The following is a 12630-nucleotide window of genomic DNA, read 5'->3' as shown; positions in this document are numbered from 1 at the left end:
AACTCGGAATTTAGTTGCCATGTTGTCAAACTGATAAATTCTACTATTTTAGATCTACTAATTAAAATCAAAGAGTGTTTGCAATGTTGCCAAACTGACTAATTTTACTAATTTGGTTTGAAGAGTATATGCAATGTTATCAAACTGACTAATTCTACAATTTTGGTTTGAAGAGTGTTTCCAATCTGTTCAAACTGACAAGTTTAACTAATTTCTTTGAAGTGTGTTTGCTTGCAATGTTGCCAAATTAACTAACTCTCCTAATTTAGATCGAAGACTGTTTGAAATGTTGCCTAACTGACAAAATTTGGTAATTTGGTTCAAAAGTATCCTTGCAATGTTATGAAACAAACAAATTCTACAATTTTGGTTCGAAGAGTGTTTGTAATATAACCAAACTGACAAGTCCGACTAATTTCTTTGAAGTGTGTTAGCAATGTTGCTAAAGTTAACAAATTCTACTAATTTGTTTCGAAGAAAGTTTGCAATGTTGCCAAACTGAAAATTTTTGTCTAATTTGGTTTGAAGAGCTTTTGCAATGTGACAATGTAAATTCTGAGTTCAAAGTCAGAATTTAACTAAATTCAGAGTTTGAAGTCGGAATTTAGTTAATTTCCGAGTTTGAAGTCGAAATTTAAGAAAAATAACGTCTGTGGCCTTTCTACACCTTCGTATAAAGCTAGTGTACACTAGGTTCAAGAGAAGGAAATGGGCCTTAAATTAGGAAAAATCACAAAAAAAGTTAAGGCACAAAAAAGATTAATATAAATAAAGCACTTTTAATTTTTAAAACAGCCTAAACAGTCTAACCTAGGCAAAAATACCGCCAAAACATCTGTATTTCTGTCTTTGTAAAAATCTACTTGAAAATCTTCTCTGGTAGAATTGAAATTAATTAAATTATCTGTCACTGAATTCCAGAAAATCTATGACAGCCAAAAATGTCTAAAATTGAGTTTATACTCTTTTTCGACTAACTTAACTAAGATTCGGGGAATTCATTATAACGGTCAATTTGACGTTAATTGTCACTGGCTTTAGGAAAACAAAGAGTCTTATATTAGATGAAATAAGCACAAAAAAAGCATTTTTCCGAAAACTGGTGGAATATTTACAGTTCCAGTCTAAAATAGCATAACAAAACATAACATGACATAATACAACATAACATATCATAACTTAACGTAACATGAAACAATCTAACCTAACCTAAAATAGCACAAATGCGTTATGCTGTTTGAGGTTATATTCCTTTAGGTTAGGGTGTTTTTGGTCATTTCATGATATTTTAGGTTAGGTTAGGCTGTTTTTGCCTATTTCACACTTTCCACTGTAGGATGATAAAACTGTAAAAAACAAGGAATAAAAACATGTTAATTAATCGAATTCCAAATTTAGTGTTTATTGATATACCTACCATAGTTACAAATTTGGTTCCAATTTTTAAAATTAGAAGGATTAGGAGTAGAAATTTGAAATCCTCCATGCATAGATCAAGAGCGCAAACGTTTTAGCGCAAATTATTTAATACTTACTATTTAGGGTAAATCCGAGGATGAATAAAAATTTAATAGCCACCTCGTAATTGATTTCTTTCAGGAGCATGTAATATTAAACTAAAAGCTGACTGAATACTTTGACCTTTTCAACCTTTACCCACGTTCAATCCACACGACTAAACAACGAAAAAAAAACAACTTTTTAATATTAACCGAAGGCGTCTTAGCTTACCTGCGGTTTTAGTTTCCGCTTTTTTTCCCCCTTGGGGTGGATCGTGTTCTGGCAATTCTCGCTCGAATTCAGGGAACCCTAATAACCAAATGGGGCTCTTAAATATTTAACGTCATTATTGTTCCATTTGTATGCCCTAGCCTTTCTTCCCATGATAGCAAATATTTGGGTTTTAGCTACGTTGCCAACGTTGAAAGATTAAATACATTGGGATTTAGGTAAGGATTATTACTAATCATAGTGAATTCCTTCTCTATCCCTTTCTCATCAACTCTAGCTGTATTATTTTTAGCAACAACTACTAAGCGTAAATAACTCGGTCCTTGCTCAATGTCTTCTCCCTTATACAAACTGCCAGGTCCTTTAATATAACACAGGTAATTTTGTTTTGATAGGAAATTAATTTCTGTTTACAAGGCGAGGTAATCAACTCGGAAAAGCCATTTTACTCCCAACAAAAATCATTCTCTGTCTATATAGGTGGGTGTTTTCATCCACTCTCGAATTACTGCTTCAGCTACGGTGTATAATTTTTCTAAGGCAATATTTGAACCGTCACTTAATTCGTTAAGAGCCTCGACAGCCGGCCAGTTTAATTTAGTTAGCGTGTTTAGGGCGTTTTATCGGGTTATTACGACACTTTAAAGTCATTTAGTTGTCGAACTACGGACGTGGAGGCGTTTCGACGAGGACGAATCAATTTTATTAAGTTAATTTGACAACACTGATTTAATTTAGACAATACTCACATTTTAACCTGATGAGAGTGTCACAAAATAGCATAGCATTTGAGAGCATCAACTCTAGTTTTAATGAGTTTCACTGTGATAATCACAGTCTGAAGAACTAACAAAAGAATTCGAACTCTTTCCTAATTGGCTCCATAAATAGTTTAGAGAAAACGTAGCCGGGCATAAACAAGCAACTAACTCTTTGTAGCTCAATCCAATCTAGGGTATTGAGCAGTAACCAGGAACGAGCGAAAGTACTTTTTTCGAGGAAAATAGCTTTCCTAACTTCATTACGTTGCTTCTAGCAAACAAAAATGAATTTCCTATCAAAACAAAATTACGCTCTATTACCAGAGCCGCTTCGGAAACTCCGTAGTGAAACAAGTAAAAACTTGTTTAAGAGGAAATTAGCTGAATATGCATGTCGCGTGCAGACTTTAAAAATGGTATTACGATTTCGGATGAAGTGAGGTTTGTAGTTTAACGAATTTGAATTAAGTCTGAATAACCGCTTTAAAATATGTCAATATTTCACTATTTCAATTCATCAAAACCAATTTTTAGTTTATTCAATTCGATTAAAGAAAAGAAAATAAAAAATATAGATTGTTTTATGTTATATGACAGTGATAATCAATCATACCTTTATTTGAAGAATGAGTTTGAGATTATTCCCCCTAATACAGACAAATTTGTGTTTTATATTTGAAAAAAGTGTCCAACCCTAATAGATTATGGGTGTGTCAATAATCCACTAAATTACTAAGCAATGAAATATGTAGGGTTAGTTTAACTTCAATCTGGAGTTTAAATTCAAAAATAAGTTAATGTTCAGATTGACGTTTAACTGTAACGTATACAACTGGCTCTACATAGGTGAAATTTCTGATAATAAAAGCTAATTTTTAAACAACCTTAATATGGTGAGTGTTTCAAGGAAAAAAATATGTCTGTACTGTAAGCTATAAGGTTCATAGTACTCATTTGCAAAGCATTGAGGATGCCTCGAAACGTTAACCTAAGAAAAACTGCAGTTTTGTTAAAAATGTTTGACACACTTTTCCAACCAAATTTCTAATTTAGGGTTAACTGATTACAAAACAACTGTTTAGTAATTCAAGTGCTCATCGGGATTTGGACGAACAAACAGGATTTTAAATATTTCGGAAGCAAACAGCACTATTGAAGGCTGAAATTTGGCCTAATTACCTACACCATGACTATGGGACTACTGCACAGTACAATGCGTTTCCCTTGTATCGAATTGCCGTTACATTTACCACCCCTCTGGGCGTTTAGAGCCGTAATGTATCTGAATCGAGCTACTTAACTAAAATGTTCAATGCCAAAAAGTGTGTGTAACGTATAAACTGGAAACCCTCAATATTGGTTTGTTGTGATATTTAGGTATCAGGGTTGTATTCAGTTTTAAGTTAGGCAAACTACACAAACTGTACGATTATTTTTAGTACACTAATGTCTTGTTTCTTAATCCACCCCTGTTAAAACAACCTCCCTGGGGCTGCTACAAAGGTTTTTTTTCCTTACATGCGGTATATTAGAAAGAGACGAATAACACTGGGTGAAATATTGTGTTTTTTCGGGGACAAAAACAAGCATCGATGTGGTGACATATATTATGGGAAGGGATCCCGTTTCTGAACGAGGAAGTGGGGAATAACTTTATAAAAGTGGGAGTCCATATCGACCTTTATTGGTAAATCCCTGTCGAGTCCCACGCGGTGTCAAAACGTAAGTGCTTTTAAACATTATCTTAAATGAACCAGATAAACCGTATAAAAAATGCCAACATTAATAAGCAACAACTGCAAATCAACCGGTTTGGAACGTGTGTCACCAATGCATTATCGATGAAAAATAATAATACGTGTTATAACTTAAAAACATGTCGCATTAGCCTTTTTAAATCGAGTTGTAGTTTAATAGATAGTAATTGCTTTGGATATCGTTTAATTTAATATACATCTGGGAATTATCAAGTAGTAATATTGTCGGGTAATATGACATTCCAAACATACATTTGGGTAATTACCCTACATCGAAGTAAATTACAGTTACACTATTATGTATGTTTTCAGTGTTTTATTTTCATTACTTTTTAGACAGTTACAATTGATGCTAAAGAAAAAATAACATTTTTCTTCAAAATCAAGGTTTCCGTGATCCGTGGTCATAGTTCTGAAACATGAATTAGCAGTCATAAGCCTTCACAAAGGCAGGGGCAGATGACTAATCGTATCACGCATTATTATAGATTATAAGTTTGATCTTTTGTTCAACTTCATACAGGGTGATTCAGGTTTTAATACACAAATTTTAACCACGTATTCTATCGCAGAAATGCGTCTTTCAGGAAATACAGGGTGGTCCAGTTTTAAATGTCAATAATTCACCAATCCATAGCCAATTAAAAAATAAGTTGAAATGCATTATGTCATTTTCCTGAAAAATGCTTTCTAAGTAAAATAAATTCCTTCTAATTTCTGTTTAAAAAATCGTTTTTTTGTCATAACTGTCAAACCGTTGGAGCAATTTTGATCAAATTTGGAACAAGCACTTATGAAATTAGTACTCATTATGAATGACGTTTGCCAAAATTCTCCAGTACCGTAGATACAGGAAGATGGTTTTAATGTTTTTGCCTTATCTTCTACGTCTCTCATTTTTAAAAAATTACAGTTTTTTTAAATTTCAGTGTTCACGATGAAAAAGAAATTACCTCTTATAAAATTCTGATTTAAAACTTGTTAAGTTTACGAGATAATTCAGTTATTACGTTCAAATGCCGAAAACGGAAAATTCACTTAAGTAGCTTAAAAAAATTCATTGTAGCCAGTTTTCATAGTTTCCAGACAAACTGAAAGACTTTAGTTTTGAAAATTGACTTAGAAAAAATAAAAATTGATTTCAGAAGCTTAAAAATTGTGTTTGTAACCAGTTTTCATGCAAATCGAGACACTTTAATATTGAAAATTGATTTGTAGACATAAAAAAACTACTTTTTCTAGAATTTTTGACAACAAATTCATACATTTAAACCTTAAAAATTGACTTAAACAACAAAAACTGACTATGAATTAATGAAAAGTAACATCAGAATCTTAAAATTTGCATTTGAAGTAAATTTTCATAATTTTGAGACAAATTTCAATATTTTCATTCTTGAAAATAGTCTTAGATAGAGGAAATTGATATTAGATTCATGAAAATTATCTTGAAAACTAACTTTTCTTGCTTTTTACTTTGCTTTTCATTTTCTCAAAATTCTGGACTATTATTAGTGCTTCAAAATTGCTTTCAGCTTGGAAAATCGAGTTTCAAGACTATCTTTACCAAGTTATTAACACAGCAAACTTAAAAAACAATTTTCACATTCTTAATAGACTTAAAATGGCATTCCAAGCTTTGTCACTATTAAATCGACTTCTAGACACCTCAGTGCTAAAAATACAAGCTAAAAATTATTTCTTAAAAATCTAGATTGTTTTACGACCTATCTTTACGAATTTTTTGACTTATCAGGCCTTAAAGCCAGTTTGTACACTGTCCATAGTCTTGAAAATGTTATTTCAAGCTTCTTCACTATTAAATTGACTTCTAAACTCATAGGTGCAATAAATTGAAGCATCTTTAAGAAATTCAGACTGTTTTTAGTGCTTTTTAAGACTGAAAAATCGAGTTAAGACTATTTCCAAAAGTCAAGTTTCTTCAAGTCAAAAAGTAAAGTAATAAAAGTAAAAAATGTTGGTACCAAATGCTACAATATTAGTCTTGAGAACCAATTTTTAGAAATGAAATAGTCCGAAAATTTAATTTACTTCTAGACTTGTTCCGGTCCAGAAAATTGAGTTGTACACCAATTAAAGTCCTGAAAATAGACTTTTGGACTCTTTTTAGTCTTAGTAAAGTCAGTTCTAGTTTAAGTCAACTTTTAGATTATCTTTAGAAGTAAAAAATGGGTTTCATGCACAATACAATCTTTGTCTTGATTTCCGGACTGTTTTTAGCTCTTGAAATCCAGTTTCAGACACTCGACCAGGATGGCAGTCTGAGAAAACGAATTATAAGACTATTCCTAGTAGTAAATAGCAAGTTTTTAGACTATTCAGTACAAATTCAAAAAAAAAGGACTGTATGTTCTTTAGGAAACGTTTTTTAGAGAAATGACATAATGCAAGTCAACTTATTTTTTGATTGGCTATCGAATGATGAATTATTGACACTTAAAACTGGACCACCCTGTATTTTGATACACCTATATGATATTTTGATTGAACTTGGTGGTTTTCATAAACATAAAGAGCCGATTATTCGCCAATTAAAAAAATGTTATTATCTCCACCAGTAGCGCGCGTATTAATAAGACACCTGATAATTTTCAAGATGGTTTCAAGGTACGCCACTGCTTTTTATAAAAATAAAATTGATTTTTCCATTTCCCGTTTAATCTTGAAGGAAAAAGGTCTCTTGGAAATTTTTCTTCCGACGCACCGTTTTCGAGTAATCGAAATTCGAACTTATCGAGGCGTAAGCAACAAAGAACTAAACATTTGATAAAAAATTATAATAATTGTTCAAAATGGTGTCCTTCGACTTCAATGCATTTTCTGCAACGTTGGACTAAAGAATTGACTGCTCGTAAAATTGGCAACCCCGCATTAGTTTATAGAGCAAACTGGGATTGTTTTTAGACGTAAAATACGTGGTTAAAATTTGTGTATTAAAACCTGAATCATCCTGTATAAAGTGTCTACAAATGTGGTCACTGTTAATGGATAAATTTAATTTTCCTGGAAAAGCACACGAAAAGTAATCCGTTACGGTCCCTCGTCATTTTAAAACAGTTAACCTCAAACGTCCCCACGTCAAGAAACTAATAACCTCGACATTCTTAACCCCCTTTTCACCCCGAAAATATCAAATTCCGCCCCATACAGCACATGCAAATGATTTCTTTTCACTCCAGTGCATTTTCCTTTAACTCGGCTTTTCTCCGTTGCAGATTCCAGGCGCCACCGTCGCCCCAAAAACTGGAGAAGGGGATAGTCAGCTGGTATCGGCGTCCCGACGGCGTCTGTTCCTGTTCTAGTCGTCGACAGGCATTCGTTTGTTTAACGTCACGGGCGTGGATATCGCGGTGTCGTTAACCCCGAAACAACTTTTGATGATTTTGAACTAGTGCGATAAAACGGTTTTATTTTTCCAATCTGGGGGGGTAACGCGAGCGGGGTGTGTTTTTGCTACTAAATTGCAACATGACGTGTGATTTGGCGTTATAAAGTTTCCCGAAAGTGATTTTACAGTGTTTTTGAGTTTGACATGCTTTTAGGATAGGAACAGTGCTAAACATAAACAACTGACATGAAGGGGTTTTCTATGATTGTCCTCTGCATGGCTCTACAGCAGTGTTGGGCGTCATGGCAGGAGAACGTCAGGCCGAAAATGTTTGTTCAATTAGGTGAGTAATGTTTTTTTCTGTGATTAATGTCAAAAAGAACATTAGGGTTGATACCCTAAATTTGGTTCAAAATTAACCAACTTAATAATGATGTTTCGCACGAATGTCCGGAAAAGCTGGGTAGTTGCTGCTGGCACGATTTCTGGCTAAATTTAAGCTAATTAGGGTCATAACACTGGCAGATTTACTACGCCCATTTTAATGTGAAGGTACTCTTTATTTGTGATATTTTCACTGAAGTATTGCCCTAATGTAGCTTAAAGTTAAAAGAAAGAACGAAATTTCGAAGGAAAGTTTACCTAGGAGATTGAATTTCTAGTGTGTGGGTCGGTTTTGTTGTTTCAACTGTTTTTATTATTATCATAGGCCACTTTTACGTTTCACTGTATTTTGATGGGTTTCTAGCTTGTGTAAATACTTTTTTTTTGAGGTCCATGGGATGATTTGTATGTGACCTTTCAAAGTAGGAAGGAGTGTCATTCTGCTTTACCAGATATGAAAATTTAGTTAAATTAATCATCATAATGTAAATGAATAGGTTGTTGACTTTTACGCTTGTTTACTACTTATTTGGTTATTACAATTATTATAATTCAGAAAAAATCAAAAATACTACGCTTTATATTCTCGGGTTATCATTATTAGGTCGCATACCAATCTGCCATTAACAACATTTATTTATAGTAAGGTTAGGCAATAATATAATAACGGTCAAAAGTTGGTTTACCAGATTTACCTATTATGGATTTTATTTAGATGGTGGTTTAAGAATTCTCACACTTTCGGACACGTACCTGACTGGTTTTCTTGTAAAGGTTGTTAAAATGTAGGTGCAATTTCTTTAAAATAATAGTATGCGAGAAATAGGTACGATTTCTCTTTGAAATCAAATTTCCATTTTTACACGTTTTTATGATATTTTTTAAATTCAGACTGTGAGGGTTTTGGTAACAGTTTGTCAACTCAAATGGCCTTTTTTGTTTTTTGAGTTTGAATTATGGTATTTAGATAACAAAAAGTTAAAATTCAAAATTATGAATTCCTGTTATTTAAACACATTAGGTATCTGTAGAACAATAATATTAAAATGTCGGTTTTGGTTGATTATAGTTTCAACCGAGGTTTCAATAATGTAGTAAAATTTGATTGTACGGACGGTGTGTGAGTGTATTTTAATAATATGTATACCTATATTTCAATCAATGCATTTTAATAAGGTACTATATAATTTTAATAAATTAATATCATTATTCCTAACCGCGAGTTAACCACCACAAAAAACCCTATTTGTAATCGTCTCCAAGTCATATCCGCTTGCTAAAGAAATGTGAGGGGATATGTCGTCACGCATCTAACCTCACAATCATGACACAATAATGACAGGGGGTCACAATGGCGCGTAAATTTAAAAATAAAAACTTTTGTTTTAGAATAAATTCTAAACAAAGACAGTTAGTATAAATTTTAGTTTCAGTGAATAACCACATTTTTGACTGAACAAGCTAATGCAGTGGTTATATTATTTTATCTACTCCTAGCATGGTAATCATTCATTACATAGCTCATTTTGAGTTACGTAATGAGCGATTTTACCGCACTAGTGCGATAATAATCGATTTTATCGCACTAGTGCGATAAAACAACTTTAAATGAAAATTTCTGCTGTAATTGTTTATTGAATTTAAACATAACTTTGATAAAACCATGAACAGACCTATCTTAAATAATAACTATATTTTACTTTTTATAAATATTAAAAGTGAAATGAATTCCTGAATTAGAAAGTTCTTGGATCGAATTTACACAAAAAAAAAAAGGCTGGGTGAACTATAGGTTGCTGCCAAGGTTTCAAAGTACACGAGTAACACTTTTTCTTGAAAGGGACTCTTTATGTTCTTGGTCTCGCACCAGGTGACAAAACGTTGATACATTTTTTCATATTTCTCCTTTGACTTGGCAGGCAACAAGCCAGATACCACGTTTGCGGCAGCTTCTTCAATATCTGACGGAAGTTCTTCAGACATGTTCATAACGAAATGCACTTTTAAAAATTTGTGACTGACACTGTTAAATTGTCGCTTAAGTGATATGTGGGAACATGGTGGAAACAAATGGCCACCATAGCAACAACACCAAAACAGTACAGCGTAGATGACAAGATTTAAGGGTAACAAATAACTACCCGTAGCAAGCATATACGAGACGTTCCTAAATAGTTCACATTGCACAAAATATTAATTTTTTTCTTACTTTACGCTGCTTCTGATGGTCGTAGATAAAATGTTGTACATCATCCGTGGGGTATGGCAAATTAACGTACTCGTGTGATCACTACAACTCGGTCTACGACCTCGTCGTGGCAACACTCCCACTCGTGACTATAAAAATGCTCATACCCCACTAGTAATGTAAATAACTATTATCTACGACTAGCATGGTAATGATCCATTACATAGCTTCTTTTGAGTTACGTACGTAATGATCGATTTTACCACACTAGTGCGTTAATAATTGATTGTATCACACTAGTGTGGTAAAGCACCGTAAGAGTACAATAAATCAATTATTATCGCACTAGTGGCTGTAAAATCTCATTACGTAACTCAAAGTTAGAGTTTAAAATGACCAAAAGTTAATCGTAGATAAAATATTGTACATCACCCATGTGGTATGGCAAATTAAAAAACTCGGGTGCTCACCACAACTTGGTCTACGACTTCGTCATGCCAATACTTCCCATTCGTGACTATAAAAATGCTCATACCACACTATAGTCTATCCGGCGAACCTACGGAGTAATAAAATTCGATGGGCGGCAACTTTGGTCGGTCCGCATTACACTGTAAAACAGGTACGTAAAAGTGAATCGAGACATGAGACCCGAGAAGTCCTTATATTAGAGAGAGAAGAAGATATTATATTGTAAAACGGACCGGATATAGACCAATACTAATGTACGGAGCGGGTCAACCCCTCCTAATTTTCGCTTTTATTACTCCGTAGGTTCGCCGGGTAGACTATAGTAATGTAAATAACTATTACATAACGAACTAGTCTTAAATCTCATTACGACCCGTAAAAAGACAAATTACAGCTTTTGGTACTAATAATTATTATTATAAAACGAAAAAGTCAAAATGCAAAGGCAGATTGAGGACAAGTGGCGTCATTTACAAATTGTAGCCAAACCAAACCCATATTTTTAATGTCTTTGAAATCTATGCTAATTTTAATTTATAATTTATTCTTTTCATCGATACTGACTGTTCATAACCAACAAATAAAACTTTTATTTCATGTTACTCTTTATATTTTCTTTAAGCAAAAAAACATATTTTTATTATTCTTTTATAGCTCGTTTAATCGAACTTTTTCCTTCATTCTTCTGGTCGTTCCTCTACAAATGTCGGGAAAAATGCTAAATTTATTTCGACCCACATTTTCGTATATTAAATATTTTAGGTTCTATTATGAAGATCTCGCTTTGGAAAGGGGGGATAAAATTTCCCATCGGCTGTAAAATCTTTAGAAGGGCTGCAGAAGCTTTTCCCTCCCCAGTTTTCTGTTTAAAATTGTCAGTTGTCTCGTAATTCTTGCAGTGTTTCAAATCTTTAAATATGCTGTATGAAGGGCACGTTGAAGCGATTACAGGCGATGAGGTTGTATAAAAGTCGTGCACATAGTCACTTTAACTTGCAATAAATTATTCCGGTTTAGTACGCGCGGCAAACTTTCTTGATTTATACGTCACATAGGTGGTTTGTCACATGAAAAAGTCAGAAGAGGGAGCGCGGCGTAATGTAACGCGGCCATATTTTATTTACGCGAAAGGTCATAATGGGCGTTCTTGCTAGGTCCCGTTTATCCCTCAGGATTTCCACTGCCCCCCCTGGCTTAAAGATGTGAGCTCGTCTACGCAAATGCAGGACGTTCTGTTTCAAAGTTTTTTTTCTGTTTTATTAAGGACGACGTAACTGGGTCTTATGTGGGTTGCGGTGTCACGGTGAAATGTGGCATTTTAGGATTCCAAATGTCACACTGCTTTGTACATTTAGGGGTATTTCAGTTTGTAGCACAGCTCTTATTAGAAAGTGTTTCCTATTAACATCCAAATTTCAGTGTTTTGCCATTTCAAACAAGTGTAACTATACATTGTCGTAGATGAGTTAGATGCTAGTATGTTAATGAACAGTACAGATTAGTACAACCAAGTGTAGGTACAAAAATGTACAGTTTTGAATTAATCTACCTTCTTCTTTCTTCACAAGCAGGTAGCAGGAGAAGACATTTGGAAATGATTTCAATGAAATATTAAGATAAAGCTCTTGCAACTTAACAGTTAATTCATTATTTTCTTCTGAAGATATTTTATAGGGGTAATTCGTTTTCAACGAATTTATAGCTGACGTACATCATCACACATTCGCACCGAATTGCAGCGACATCTAACCAGAGCAGAATTAATAGTCTTATCATTCATTCACTCGCACCCGCACACGCAAAACGACAGCTAATCATCCCGAGCGGGGCGTTAAATGCAAAACACCTTCCCCATCTTATTTACGAAATACTGACGAGGCGTCTCTGAAAATAATATTCTACAGACAAAATATCCTCGTACAAAACTGGCATATTAATTCGAATCCGGCTCATTTGTATTCGTACCGAGGACAAGACAGTGGAACGGGT

The 12630-nt window shown here is 33.8% G+C and overlaps 1 protein-coding gene across 1 annotated transcript in view; it reads left to right on the top strand.

Annotated features, from left to right (window-relative positions):
- Sema1a (semaphorin 1a) overlaps positions 1-12630 on the top strand; it is a 243268-nt gene that overhangs the window by 17267 nt on the left and 213371 nt on the right. The window contains exon 3 of the mRNA XM_081973758.1: positions 7486-7941. Within this exon, the coding sequence (XP_081829884.1) occupies positions 7845-7941 (97 nt within the window). The 5' untranslated portion in view covers positions 7486-7844. The remainder of the gene's footprint in view (positions 1-7485; positions 7942-12630) is intronic.

Source organism: Ips typographus, linkage group LG2 (assembly GCF_016097725.1).
Source record: "Ips typographus isolate SLU linkage group LG2, UJ_Ityp_2.0, whole genome shotgun sequence".
Lineage (NCBI taxonomy): Eukaryota > Metazoa > Arthropoda > Insecta > Coleoptera > Curculionidae > Ips > Ips typographus.
The sequence above is the reverse complement of the archived record's forward strand: the minus strand, read 5'-3'. Positions and strand labels throughout refer to the sequence as shown.